Source organism: Dermacentor silvarum, chromosome 2 (genome assembly GCF_013339745.2).
Source record: "Dermacentor silvarum isolate Dsil-2018 chromosome 2, BIME_Dsil_1.4, whole genome shotgun sequence".
In the NCBI taxonomy this organism is placed as follows: Eukaryota; Metazoa; Arthropoda; class Arachnida; order Ixodida; family Ixodidae; genus Dermacentor; species Dermacentor silvarum.
The window spans coordinates 123649788-123664890 of NC_051155.1; the positions used below are offsets into that span (position 1 = coordinate 123649788).

General features: G+C 50.2%; 2 protein-coding genes across 3 annotated transcripts in view; one reads left to right on the forward strand and one right to left on the reverse strand.

Annotated features, from left to right (window-relative positions):
• Positions 1-534: 534 nt before the first annotated feature.
• Positions 535-7788, forward strand: LOC119441732 (semaphorin-1A). The gene is made up of 2 exons (XM_037706340.2): positions 535-795; positions 6196-7788. The coding sequence occupies exons 1-2, from the start codon at positions 535-537 to the stop codon at positions 7750-7752; spliced, it is 1818 nt and encodes a 605-aa protein (XP_037562268.1). The 3' UTR covers positions 7753-7788.
• Positions 7789-7790: 2 nt separating this feature from the next.
• LOC119441731 (putative ATP-dependent RNA helicase Pl10) overlaps positions 7791-15103 on the reverse strand; it is a 66473-nt gene continuing 59160 nt past the window's right edge. For both annotated transcript variants that reach the window (XM_037706339.2, XM_037706338.2), the window contains exon 14: positions 7791-14523. In XM_037706339.2, the coding sequence (XP_037562267.1) occupies positions 14277-14523 (247 nt within the window). In that variant the 3' untranslated portion in view covers positions 7791-14276. The remainder of the gene's footprint in view (positions 14524-15103) is intronic.

Genomic DNA, 15103 nt, shown 5'->3' on the forward strand with positions numbered 1-15103 from the left:
TTTTTTTTTGTCCACTGCAGTATGAAGGCAGCTTCCTGCGCCCTCCAATTACCCCCGTCTTGAACTAGCCGATTCCAAGTTGTGCCTGCAAATGTCCTAGTTTCATTTCGCCTACTTTAGGAAATTGTCTGAATTAACTTGCTCATAGCTGTGTCCTTCCACAATCGGAACGCCTCCAAGGGTATGGTCAGAGCCCGACGAACGAAACTCTTTCGCAAACAGAATTTATTTTTCGTAAAACCTGACAAAACATTCGTAAAATCGTACAAGAATCACACAAGGAAGATTCGGGAGAGTACGTTGGCAAGCAAACAGATGACCTGCCTTTCCCGCATCTCTTCCTAAGAGAAACAGCACGCTCCACTAAGGGGGGATATTCGAAGAGTCGAAAAGCCCTCCTTTACTCTCCCAATAAAGACGACGACGAGGAGCATCTGATTAACGTGGTGGCAGCACCGGCGTGCGATGGCCGCGCATCTTATGGCGACAACCCTGCAGGCATCGTGAAAAAGAAGCCAAGGCGTAAGTAGAGACATGCGTGCCGCGTCGAGCACCCTCTGGCCGTTCTTGGTCGCGGCGGCTCTCGTTCCGCTGGCGACGGCCACCTGGGAGCGTCAGCTCGAGCCCAAACTGTTCATCGAGGAGTACCCGCACCAGCTGGTTCGAGTGTTCCCCGCCGACAACATAACCGCCGTGCCGGGAGAGTACCTGAGGCTTCTCCTTCTTGACGGAGACTATGTGCTCGTCGGGGGCAGGAACTACCTCTACAACCTCAGCATTCACACGCTAGATCAGGTGAGACCGAGACCCAATGGTGCACTGAGCCTAGAAATTGCTCGCCTAGAACTCGGCGCCTCGGCGTTGCGCACTTTGTGACTGGTTTATATCGCAAGGATCGAGTATCATCTCTTCCTTAATTCCAGAATTGGGATACGGGGGACACCGCAGTCGAAGGCTTTGGATTAATTTCGACCACTTGGGCTCCACTAAAGTGACAGTTTGGGCTTGTTGATGATGAGTGCAAAAGTAGTGACTGGACACATTTAGCCCCGAGTCACGGTTGACACTTTAGTCCTCACCTGCAGCGCGCTACGCGGACGTCTACCACCACGTGGGCTCTTTAACGTGCGCGCAAGAAGCGGTGCACGTACGTTTCTAGATTTAAAATGCGGCCGGATACCGAAACTGCGATCTCGTGCCGAATATAGCAGAACGCCATAGCCACCTGAGCCACCGCAGAGGGTGACGCCAGAAAGAAGAAAACGCTATTTATTTGCGGCGATGCTTCGTCCGCATCGCCATTCTATTGGTACAACCGGTGATAATGAATGTGCAGGAGGTGAAGTGCGGGCGTGACCCCTTGAATGAGAAGGATGTGAGAAACTAGGCAAGGCCAGAGCGCTGGCCGCGTATACCGTGGGGCCTTGGTCCAGCTTTCCCAAGTAGCGTTGCGAGAGGCGCGGTGGAATGGTGATGAGCGTGCATGGGGGCATATCAAGTATGTGTAGAGAGCGTCGGGGTGGCCCCCACACATCTGGCAGGGTGGGCGGCCGCGAGGCTGATCAATGCGGTGCTGGATGACATCATTGGGAAGGGCCTGCCTGATGAGGGAAACATCATGACGGGACATGGAACGGTGCGGGGGAGGGAGGGTACGCGCGTCCTGACGCAGTACTTCGATCGAGGGTGCGCGCGACGACGCTTTCGGTGCTCGGCCCGCTGCGCCCTCGGGAAATAAGTGTCCGTCCATGATATGGGGGTGCCCGGTGTACAGGTTTCACGAGCTAGGGTATCAGCTTGCTCATTACCCGGGACCCCCCGGTTGACCAGGTACCCACTCCAGCAGGACGTGTAGGGAGGGGTGAGTCTGCATGTAGGAAGCTATTGTCGCTTGGAGGTGAGCGGTTGGATTCGAATGCCCGTAGGGTACTTCGGCTATCGCTGCGAACAGTAATTGTCTGTGTCAAGGGAGGGAAGGCCAATGGCTTCTGTTATGGTGTTATGGCGAGAACTTCAGCGTCGGTGGGGGATGGGACTGCTTCGTGATGACGCACGATGTTGTCACGTGGGCCAACAACAGCCGTGGTGGTTCTGCCCGCGGTATGAGCAGCCTCCACATACACGAGAAAGAATCTGATGGTTCTGATGATCACCAGATCCGCTTTTCAGATGCTTTTCACGTACTGCTGTTCTTGCTGTGCTGTTACCGAGGTCGTGCAAGCGCAGGGCGTCCCTTTTCGATGCAAGGACTGCGGGCTGCTCTCGCCACGCGCTGTCTGTTCCTTCCGAGAGTACAAGTGCCTCGATGTTTCGATGCTTTTCTGCTGGTGCTAAGCACCAGCATTTCTGCAACCGCGTAATCCGCGCGGATTTCCAGTTTTCCTCCAGAGTACGAGAAATCCCGGGGCATTGTCTCGGAGATCTCGCGGTGCGCGCTACGCTCGGGGTCGCTCTAGACGCGGGCCTTAGACGAGCATTGCTAACCGAAAGATAGAGAAAGCAAATTGGCAAGACATTTGCAATGGTCCGCATGGCGTGAAGCGCTATCCTCCAGATTGATCCAGGTCAAGGCGAGAAAACAAGCATGAAATGGCGCATTTCTCAGTGATAGTAGACAACGAATGACTCTTGTTTCAATGTTAGCAAGTATAAAGTTTAGGTTAGGACAGTAAGTCCTGGCAGTGTCTTCTTCTGCCCGTACGTTCCCGGGGAGTACCTGAATGGCGAGTGAGCGCGCCAAGAGGCCCGCGAGAGCTAAAAATGAAGTACTAGTTAATACGTGCATATTTGACCCTGCAATTTCGTATGAAACTAAAAGAAAAAAAAAACAGTTGACGCGACTGCATGAACTTAATTTTCCTTTTTTCAATTTTATAGCACAGCGAAGGCTCCTAAGGATCCAGTAGCGGGAACACTGTTGCGAAGGCGTGTATACCCACGCCATCACACGGTACTCGAGTTTGGACACATTATTGCACAATGAAGGACGACAGTATGGACATGGTCAGTGCGTTAACCGCCGAGCGGAACTAGGTCACATAAGCTGGTCGCGGTTAAGACCGCAGCGTTTATTTTAAGCGTGTACCATGTTGAAACCACAGTTATACTTTCTTTCGATCGCTTCTCTGTTGCCCACTCTTGAGCGATGATTAGATGTCCAGGGGTGGGACTGCCCAAAGTCATTTCAGAGCAATTTTTGGAGCAAGTAAAATTGCGTTTGGGAGCAGATTGGAGCAACTTGGAGCAGAGTAAATTTCATTTTGGAGCAGGCCAATCTGAATTTTGGTTGAATAATGGAATATGGCAGCACACTTCGAAACCACGATGAAACAGAATAAACCAACACAAATGGCGTAGTAGAAGCACGCTTTGTAGCTATAGCGTACTAGAATATGGAAGAGTGGGTCGAGCGCCGGCACGGCGTTTGTTTTCCTGTATAAAGCCGAAAACCTCAGTGTAACTACAATCGAACTATATACTCCCGCACCAATGCTCATGATGATAGCTGAACATGTTCTCAAATTATGTGGTGCAATCGACGCGCTAACAATTTCTTGGTCACCATGCACATGTTACCGCAGACCCAGAGAGCCGCAGTCAACCCTGGGTTGGTATAACGTAAAGCTATTCCAATCTGTTTATTGCGATATCAATTATATGGACACTCCAGGCGCATTTATGGCGTCGTCGTCGCCGTGATATTCCGATAAAGCCCAGGGGCGACAACATTGTCGCCGCGCGTCGTATGCTCAGTGTTGCCAGATTGGGCTATTTGTAGCCAAGTTGGTCTACTTAAAGTTTTGTTTGGCTGTGTTGGCTATGTGGCTCTTTTTTGGCTACACTGTTATGTGGATCAGAAATCGTAAAAAAATCGTGTTTCAAGACTCGCGGTACGTTTGCTGTTGGTGCAACCTTTTTCTGTTGGTTTCCACATGTGTGTCCATGGCGAGGCACGATGCGATAGCTTTTGTACTTTTGTGCTAGGATCGCATTTCTACATCCGCCCGTTACAGAGGGAATTAAGAGCACCATACGATCATCATCAGCATCAGTATAATCAAATTATGTGACATTTGGTGGTGTTTATACAATTCTTAACCTTCAAAATGTGATATGAGGGACACTGTACCGTAGAGCTTCGGTTAATTTTATACCTTAGCCACTGGGACAGCATGGTGAATGATTTGTATGTGATATTTTTTGTTCTGTGTGTTTTACCTATTTAGTCAGCCACGTTACATGGGCGTGTGCTTGATACTTCCATTTGTGATATTTTTTTTAACTTTTCCTGCTGTGCTGTGACTAAACAAACCATGTGTTTGTCTAGTCAAACACATGGTTTGGCCGTGTATTTGATGTCCTCAAATAGCACTTTAACTTTTAAATACAAAAATGTTACTAGTTTGTTTCCATGACTCATTTTATTGCAACTTTATGCTAGCAGAAATGATGGCTACTTTTTGGCTACAAGCTACCGAGGCCCGACTGCATGGTTGGCGACATTTGGGCTATAATATCCGTTTCTTGTGGCTATGTCAATCTCCGCCATCTGGCAGCGTATGCTGTATGCGCAAGTGAAAGCGCGCGAGGGTGAGCCGACGATGGCGGTTCAGTCTCGACTGTTTTCACAACAAATCCGTGCAGGGGCGGGGCCTCGCCACGATGAAGTATCACAATTTCCTTTTTTTTTTTTTCTACCTCTCTGTTTTGCGGTGTGACTAGGCACAACTGTGGCTGCTGTTAAGGGATCGATGGTATTCCTAAAATAACGCATCATTGTTTTGATGATCCAAATATAATCTCACTATCAGGGAGGGAGCAGTTACCTGACTGGAGCAGTATTCCTTTAATTGGGGTGTTGCTACGCTGCGCTCCGCAACACCCCAACGACCACCGCTTCGCGTCGGCGCAAGGGACCGCGGCGGAACCGACCGCGCCGCCAAAGAGGAAAAAAAAGAAAATGGTGATACGTCATCGAGGCGAGGCCCCGCCCCTGCACGAATTTGTTGTGAAAACAGTCGCACTCCTCAGTTTCGCGCGCGCAAGGGGGGAAGTGCGTCGTTTTCGGTCGCGCGCAAGGCACCGTGGGGGGAGGGGAGCGTTCTCCGGCGACTGCCGAGTATGGCGCGGGCCCTATCTTGGAAGCGATCTGCGATGGGAACAGAGTGCGAGTGCTCATAGCTTTGTGCACGCTGTTTTTTCACCGCTTAACTAGAGTTGAAGCGAGAGGCAGCACAAAGGTCAATTCGCTCGCTGCTTCCTCACTCCAGCGTTTAGACAGCCAGTTTCGGCGGTCATCGAGTGAAACATGTTCATGTTTGCTTGCGTTCGCGTGGCACCATGCTTGTTAATTTAGTTACTATCTTTACTTCGTAAGCTGTCTACTAAATTGCTATCGCAACCGATGCTTCGCCTGCAACTTTTTATTCCAAATCCGCAATTAGCCTTTCACGATGTCAAAATGTCTCAGGCCTCGCCGATGTGGGCATAAAGACAGATTGGAATATTTTTACGGTATACTGGCCCTGGGGACAGAGACGGCCGCCAGCTGAACTCACGGCAGCGTGCGCCTCCCCAATATCGTTCGCTCGCAGTGCCCTAGGCCCGATTTTCGTTATTTTGCGTCTCCGCTAGGGAGCGCCGCGCCGTTCGGCCCACTCAACCGTATTCTATAGTACACAATAATACAGCCGCCCTGGCCGTTCCGACAGCGCCGTCGCGCGGAATGTGAACGGCCGCACTCTTTTTCGGAGAAGGAATCCGCTCGCTGTTCACGACCACTGCCGGAGCACACATGCCGAAACCGTTCTGGCGCAGCGTGGCGCAATTTCGGTCAATTTTTTGTTTGGCGCATGAATCTGCGGTAGTATTAAAATGGCGCAATTGGCGCAGGAGTCCCACCCCTGGATGTCCAGCCAAGCGTACCACGCCAGTATAGTCGAATAGGTTTGCCATCAACTACTAGAACAGCGCCAGGTGTCACATGCAGCAGAACAGTTCTAAAACCCTTTTCACGGGGCCGCTGGAAGAGAACCTCCCAGCCAGGAAAAGTGTAGCGCGAACATTTTGCAAGCTTCACGCGTATCCGGCTTCAGCTACGCTTTATCCGGGATTACGCATCATCGAGGCCCGCATGTATGCGGTTCTACTGTGTTCCACACGCGGCTGTAGATAACGCGCCCAAAAACCTCGCAGGCAGGCAACATCAGCTGGCCGGCGTCCGGCTCGAGCAACCCCGTGTGCACAGACCAAGCAGTGCCGACCGACCTCAACTGTGCCAACTTCATCCGCGTGGCGCGGCACCTCTCGCCGCAGAGCCTCCTCGTGTGCGGCACGAACGCGTACTCGCCGCGCTGCCGCGAGTACAAGTACGACCCTGTGCATCGCAACTACACATGGAAGACGGACGTGGACGGCCAGGCCATCAGCCCGCAGGACCGCAACAGTAGCGCAGCGGTGCTGTTCGTCAGCAACAGGCAGATCGCTGGCCTGTCGGCACGAGCCGGCGTACCCAAGACACCCGCCGTGCTGGCGGCGCGGCCCCTGCGGACCAGGCCAGAGGACGCGACGCAGTTGGCCGCCGACGCAGAGTTCGTGGGTGCGTTCGCGTTCGACGAGCACGCTTACTTCTTCCTCACGGAGACTGCGCCCGAGAAAGACCACTGCGGTCCTCGCACCTCGGCCACGGTGGCCCGGGTGTGCGTCAACGACCCTGGCGGCGCCCCACCGCACGACTTCATGTGGACCACGCTGCAGAAGGTCCGGCTTCACTGTTCGCTGAACGGCACCAACCCGTTCGTCTTCACTGACGTCGCGGCCGTCAGCCCGATCATGACCCGCTGGAACAAGGCGTTCGTGTTCTACGCACTCTTCCGGATTCAAGGCAGCCCCTTCAGAGGGTCGGCCGTATGTGCCTTCGGCGTGGACGACCTGATCGCCAACATCAACGACGGGAAGCCCGGCCGCGAGAAGTGCCCGACTCAGCCAACCGTTGTCGGCAACGAGACACAGTTCTTCCAGAATAACAGCCCGCTGTCCCACAACGAGGTGCACAACTACCTCAGCGAACCCATGTTGGCACACGTGGGGTTCGACTACCACTACACCAGCCTCTGGATCGACCCGCAGGTACGCACCGTAAACGGGAAGCGCTACGATGTGTTCTTCATCGGCACTAGCCACGGTCACGTCATCAAGGCCATCAACGTCGGCCAGAACTCCATTTCGACTGTTGTCATCGAGGACATCATAGTCTTCCCCGGAGAGGACCCTGTCTTGGACCTGAAAATCGTGCGACGACCCGGCTTGGTCACTCTTCTAGTGACCACGTACCACGAGCTTGTGTCTGTGCCACTCGACAACTGCAACTGGACGGTGCGCACTTGCACCCAGTGCGTCGGGCTCCAGGACCCGTACTGTGCCTGGAACAAGGACACAACTAAGTGCGAGAGCCTCGTGGATCAGCCGGCGCCCAAGAACGCCGTGCAAGAAGTGGTCAGTGGCCACAGCCTCGAGTGTCCGGACGAGTTCGCCAAACACATGAACAACATGAAGTTCCCACACGGCAGCGACCCATGGACCATCGACAACGCGGCTACCAGTGGTCGCGGAGCGCCTCACCTGTACAGCGCGCATACACTGGGCTTTGCGATTACCTTCTGCATCATGGGTTCCATCGTCATTGGCTTCGGTGTCGGCTACTGGTACAGGCACAACCAGCGAAAGGACATGGCTTACTTCAACTACCGATGAAGCAAGGCCACCACTCAAAAGAGACAAAGACAGTTGCGTGCGCGTGTGTGACTACCAATTTTTTTTTTTATTTCTCGGTTTTGGAACAAGTCACATTAATGCATTGACAATAAAAACGCCCAGAAACTCAGGGCCAAACAATCCTCCCCACGTACGGTTACAAATCAAAAACATGCTTTTGCTATACCCAAAAGGCAAAAAGACAAGACTACAAAAGAATCTGGAGTACAGGAGTCAGCCTGTTTTTAAACTTGTGTGTACTTCGCGAAATCGCCAGGCCCGCCCGGCATGCCTTCATCGTTTTATTTCGTTTGACCAGACTACATTTTGTCGAGCCACGATCGGCGGGATGTCCAATTGTTCTCTCGTTTAAGGAAACAAGCGCGCCGTTTGTCCTTCGAAACCGTTTTTTTTCGCACAAGCGCGAAGAAGTTGGGAATAGCGCGCCTTCCACACGAAGGAAAACGCTACATCTATTACTTTTTGCCGCGAGTAAAAAGTGCTATGTGCTTCGGTCATTTGTTCTCAGGTGAACAGTATTTTTCCCGTGCTGTCACCGCCGAAACGCAGAGACCTCCGGCTTAAAGAAATTTGAGTTTGTCGGCGTCTTCCCCTCACTTAACGCCAGGACCGAGAGGGAGTTTGGCAATGGAACCTCCCAAGGCTGACGCATGTTTAAGTTCCGCAAGTAAAGAACAAAGAAACAACCGCAAAGAAGGAATCTGGAACGGAAAACCACCAGAGGAAGCAACTTTTTAGCCTAGGCTAAAATGTATTGGTACTTAAACCCACAAATTCTGGCAGTGTTTTTTGCGACCTCGTACCGGAAACAATCTTTAAAAGCAGTAACGTGAACTTGCGCGAACTGCCTACCCAACCCCAGTGTCTTGACTGCCCCAACCCACCGTACCAGACATCCCGAATAAAAACACTGCCTTACGAAAGGTAATTCCACCTGGTATTGTACTTTCCATTGTGCATTCCAAGCAAAGTGCCAAGTATGCTTTTCTCAAAATGATGCCCAGTGATTAGCTGGTGGCATCATATCGTAGAGAGGAATGAAACATTGGGAGCCACATCACATACGCACCTCCTGCTCACTGTCGCACAAGACAAGGCTGTCTCGCACACTCATTTCCAGTTTGTGTTATGTACAACGTCCCACAGGTGTACCAGCAGGCAAATATGCAGGCACAAGTTGTTACTCCGGTGAAAACATCCGCCATAGATTGAATGAACCTTCAACTTGTGTATAAATTATGTGATGTGGGCGTTGTGACAGAGTCGCTGTCAATGAGACCTCTTTCCCCTCTCCCACTGATGGACTGAATGTACAGGTGCGCCCAGAGTTACGAGGAACACAAATGATGGTAAAACAAAAGGTGGGGAGTAGGCGCCTTTGCCATCGAAAGACCGCAAGGTTCCAAAGTCCTTCCAGTAGCACACCAACTCTCAAGCAATAGATAAGGCACATTCTTGGCATCGAAGAGCGAAAATGACCATAATGCACCAGCGATGGTCGATGGAAGTGCGCTCTTGCCTCCTTCTCAACACAACCATTCGCGCGCGTCTCACTACTACAGCCCCTCACACAACTAAAGGAAAATAAATTCTGCAGTGCAAATTGTGGCCTGCACAGCGCCGAATGAAAGAAAGAAAAAAGAATGCTTCAAATATCAGGTAATAAATACGGGCGAGTCCCGTGACTACTGAAGTAGCTGCTAAAGATCACCGACGCAAAGGGGCTAAGGAAATTGACAAAGATGCAATTTTCAGAAGACGCCTTGACCCAAAAGGCACAGCTTTCCACAAAGCAAGGCCACAGCCCCTTGCCAAACAGGAAGGGCGAAGACTAGATCGAAAACACTCTGCTCATCACGGCTTGGAACACCACTCTCCGAGAGAGTTGCATCAGTTCGTCACTGGACCCAACCAGCAAAAGCCATACTAATGTGGGTTTGACGTGGCATTCCACTTAATCTAGAACGCAATCTCCCATTCCTCCCTGCACATGGCAGCAAACGAAGCTTCCTCATCGCGTGATCACAGACTTGATGGCAGACAAGGGAGAAAAAAATATTGGAACCACCCAGTGAGAATGCAATGAAAAAATTACCTGCAGGCTGTTTGGGCCATACATATATATATAATATATACATACATACAACCGCACGAAGGCGACACGTGACCACCTGCACGAATGAAGGCGCAGTGACGTACATACATATATTACAAAGAGGAGGATGGGAATTTTCTTGCTAAATGAGGTTGCAAACAACAGCAGTGATCCCTAGGAACCCATTTGCCTTGAATGCAGAGTCAAGTCAAACAAGCGTGCAGCATGTGGCTCCCCCCCTCAAAACACCCCAACCAACAGCACTCCTCCATAAACGAACAGCTCCCCCACACATCCCCCTGAAGACTATCCAGAGCTCGGGTTACGTGGGAGTCGGAACTCCCACGTAACCAGTCAGACACTCCACTGTGCTGACTGCAGAGCAACAAATGCTTCGGTCATGGCAGCACTGCCAGATGAGACGCTAAGAGCTGTAGTTGCTGCAGTGACAAGTTGATAGTCCAAGCTAGCAAAGCCAACAGACCGCTTCCTGGCTCTCGACAAGCTTCCGTGGAAGAGGGGCAACTGTTGCAGAGCTAGCCCACATTCTTCCAGCCCCCACCCACTTTCCAGTCATCCGCCACGAGACAGCACTAGTCCGGAAAGGAATAAAAAACCCAAAGGAAGAGAGGGGTACGTGTGTGTGTACATAAGCGCAGCCCCGGGAATACTTCCCCACTGTCATGGTCCCTAGCCCCCCTCCTCTTTGCAGAAGGAGAAACCTGCTTGTCCTGGCCATAAAAAAATTAAAAGAAAGACGCCGCCTTAGTGTGCGCGTGGATCGTTTTTTTTTTTCTTTGGCCACGGAAGGTCTCTGCTCTGATGCGTCATGTCGCATCGACGGACAGAACGAGTTTTTTTTTTCCTCCCCCAACCCAGCCCCTAAACCTTTTCTCTCAAAAAACACTTTCACTCAGTCACTATGCCTTGTGGAATTAAGTCATAATTTAGACACATCAAAGGTTGAAAAACAAAATTAAAGCTATACTTGCTTTTCAACAAGTTTACCACCTGAGCCCCTCGACCACGTGCGGCAGAGCTCTTGGCAAAAAGGGAAACAAAAGTTGTAAGTCAACTACAGTCAGCACCCCATTTCTAACCTTGCAGTTTGAACAAATCATCCCTTCAACCCTTCGAATGCCAAAATGCAGCTACCTTGAAGTCTGCACCACTCAGACGTACATACAAGCTTTGTTCATTTTGCCAATTTAAAAAATTCCTAGCTTTACTGTACACCTAGCAAAAAAACGAAAGAAGAAAAACAGCAAATCTACGAGATAAATCTCCGCCGACTCTCTCCACCCTTCAACATAGGAGTGGGAATAAGGTCCCCCAGAAATGCCAAGCTCAGAGACCCTCACTGCAACCTAACTGGGACCTTCTTCCTCCCTCCATCATTCCGACTTACGGTAGGTCGGTCGCCTTGGATACAGCGCACTTTCTGGCAGGCAAGGCGTGCCTGACGGATGTGCCGCACACTTGCACCACAAGTCTTGGCACCCCAAACACACAAGCTTGTAGGTGTTGTGTCCCTCTGGAGTGTGCTGACTGTACTATGTGGGCACCTGCCTCGCTCACAGCGCAAGTCTCGATTACGAGAGGCCCACAACACTGTTAGAGCACACTAAACACACACAAAAAAGGTGCACAGCCACAGAGCAGCACTGGAAACAAGACACCTATAAAATGCTACATAAAAGTCTAAGAAAAAGAATGCAAGGAACATCTATCACACTGGAACCTCGTGCACGTTTGTCCACTAGCATAATGCAGGTACCAGGTTTTTTTTCTAGTTTTTCCGAAGTGTGCTCGCAACACTAGAGGCACAAGGAGAGCCAGTTTCATTTCTCCGACTGTTGAAACAGTCCTCTTGTAACAAGCTCTCTCACAGCCTCTGGCAAATGTTGAAGAAGCAGGTGAAAGTTAAGTGTCCCTAAAGGAGGGTAACTGCGCTGCACCAAGAAAAAAAAAATTAACAGGAGCATATGCACCAGCATCCAAAAAAGATAACAGCTTTCGAAGCACAAGACATGACTATGTGTGGCTTACAAGTGACCGCGTAGAGCGCAAGATTATTAATAAAGCATTTCTGGCACATTGAGAGGTGCCTCTTGGTCGCACAGTGTACACTCCTGGCACACTGGGTAACTGGTTTATGATAGCATTCCATCCATTCCTGCATTGTTTGAGTAAATATTCAATGCTTGCATCACTATGTTCTGCTCGAAGCACAAACGTGGTTACCTCAAGTCAGTTAATCGCTTAACTCCTACAGTAGACACAGGAGCCTCGCAACTTGATTGAAAATTTTAAAAAATGGAACCACACAGCAGCAGCTGAAAGCTGCAACACCTTGCTTTTGGAACATCGCAAATAACAAAATGTGCAAAAAGTGCACAATCAACAAGGCAAGGATGGAGACTCAAGGACTTTCCATCGTTGCGTAAGCTGATGTACACGGGGAGATTTAATGGCGATGTGTACTTGATAAAGCTACGCGTGTAGTATTCTTGATTCCTTAGAACTTCAATCATGCAGCAAAGTGATGTACGTACTTGTAGCTATGGAGCATAGCTACGGAGCAATGCATGCCAATGTGAATCTCAAAAGGTGTAGGCGGAAGTTCAACACTTCACTCACTTTTTAAATATATGTGCATACCATTGAGGCCAAATCGGCAGCAGGAACTCGAGTCTATGCAGTAGGTCAGGATTACGTGGTGAAGACGTGCTACTGACGTATGACCCTAGAGCACAAAAAATGAATTCAATGCCTTCCAAGAAGAGTCTCACATAAGACTTGCAAGTGGAAAACACAGAAGCTCAGAACATTACTAACAAATGCAATAGGCATGCACACCCAGAACACACATACAGAATAAATAAAGAGAAGCGTAACCTTGCATTTCAGATGGAAGACAAGCCCACAACATCGGAATTCGCATACTCATAATGCGGCCTAGGGAACCGAACAAACTATGGAATAGTGTGTAAGAAGCACGTTAATACCGACAACGTGCAAGTAACCATATGCAGTAATATTGAGCCCAGTTTTTACAGGGCCCCCAAAGAAATAGCGAAGGGCGCAATGGGTCTTACAGAGTGCATTACTGTGACCATGAGATCCACAGTTGCAAGGCTATGCTGAACGTGGGCAGACTATTTGAGAAAAATGCCTTTATTGGTAACATGCCAATGAGCATGTTCAGGTTCTTTCCTGGTGTAAAAAGTTGCCTTTTCAATGTGTGTTCCAGGTACAAAGAAAAAGAAAATTAGAAACAAGCTTCTCTTGTGGCCAGCCGTGTTATATAATATTGGTCTGCAAAAACTGGCTGCTACTGCTGCCCAAAAAATCTGCAGTACCCCTTTCCCAGGCAGGAGAGGCTCCCACAAAGCATCCTCGTGCCCCAGAACAGTGCTAAATGTTTCAAAAGCAGCACTTCAAAAATGCCTAGGCATGGCAATTTGCTGCTGACTGCACAGGATGACAGATGTCTCATTTGCAAAAATAGGTACTGCGACTTTTTCCCATAAAACAAGGCTGCAATAGCTAGCACCTATACTAAAAGAGGAGAAAAAAAAAAACTTTACACACTTTGAGGCAAATAAAAGTAAAAGTGATGAATGCAGACTTAAACAAGGACAGAAAATGGGAGTAGGAAGAAAAAGAAAAACTGATAATGAGCAAGAACAGAGAGGTTTGGGAAAGTAAAAAGTGGAGTGACGTGCCTTAGCAAATCTGTCCACGCACCGCTTTGAACAGGAAAGGGGATGGGCTATCTTACAAGTACGCACACATAAAAAGACTATATACGTGTATGCCTAGACGGCAGCGGGTGGTGCAACGCAGCAATAAAAAAAATTTAAAAAAAAGAATGAGAGAGAGGAGTCAGCGCAGAAAAAACATGTTCGGGGGGTCCCCCTTTCCTCAGCACGACAAAGGGGTAGTCGCTTCTCGAAGCCTACAGAGCAAGGGCCGAGGCAATGGCCACTGCAGTACACACGGATCACAGCTGCTGAGTGAGATGGCAACAAACAGGGTGGGCGGGAGATGGCAGCATGTCAGGGGCAATGAGGCCTCGTTGCAACATACGTGCATCATCGAGAGACAAATAAAAGGCCCAAGCCTTCCTTTCTCCCATACCAAAGTTCCATTTGTTGCCCCTGTCGTGCAGCACCGATAAAAAACACTCTGGCTCTAGCCTCGAAGTTGCGGGCCTTCTTTTTTTCTCTCTCATGTGCCGCCCACCACTGGCTCAAGAAGAACGGCCTAGGCCGTGCACAGCAGTCGTGGTTGAGAGGGGAGGGAGATGCGCTGACAGCACTGACGGGTGGAAGAAGAGGAGGAGAAACTGGCGTGGGGAGGCGTGTTGGCTGGTGGAGGGAGAGGCCTCGCAGTGCGCCGCCCCTCAGTTGCCCCACCAGTCATTGGAGGCGCTGCTGTAGTTGCCCCCGTAACTGTTGGGCCGGTAGCCGCCCACAAACTGGCTGCTCGAGCTGCCGTACTGGGGTGCGCCGCCGTAACCGCCGGGCCCACCGCTGCGGCCGCCCATACCTCCTCCCATGGGAGGTCCACCCATGGGACGATCGCGACCTGTGCTGCCGCCGTACTGACGGTAGTCACGGCTGCCAAAACCACCGGAGGAATACCGGGAACTGCACAAAAGAAAAAAGAAATTGCAGCCAGTTAGAGAGTCCAACACTTAGTTCAGAGGAAGTAGCCACTTGACACTTCCACCTTATTCACACAGCTCACAAATACAATAAGCGAGCATGCTGTTTACTAAGCAGGCATCTTATCGAGTTTGTTATTAACAGGTTAGATGGTTACTGTCCTGCCGACGAAGGTCATCATCAACATATCCTGTGGGATCACAATCACGCCATGGCATAGATGGTATCGGCTGTACTGAGGAATGTTGTTTAGCAAGTTTACTGGCTGCATGTGTTTCAGGTGCAATAAGGGGGCACTTCTGTACGTGTAGATTTTGAATGCATTTCGTGCAGATTTGTTTGAGACTCTCGTCAAGAACTTGAAGTCTGAAGCAGTAATAAATGGCACGGACAATGACGAGCTTTGGAAAGGTGCCAATGAACCAAGCTCTTCAAATGACAAAGACTGAATAAATATGTTACTGTTTGCTGCTAGCGGTCATATTATTCTGCTTAGCAGTCCGAGTGCAGTTTAAGGCTTTAGTCAGTAGCCGTAAGCTTGCCTCGTGTAAGCCTCAAACCC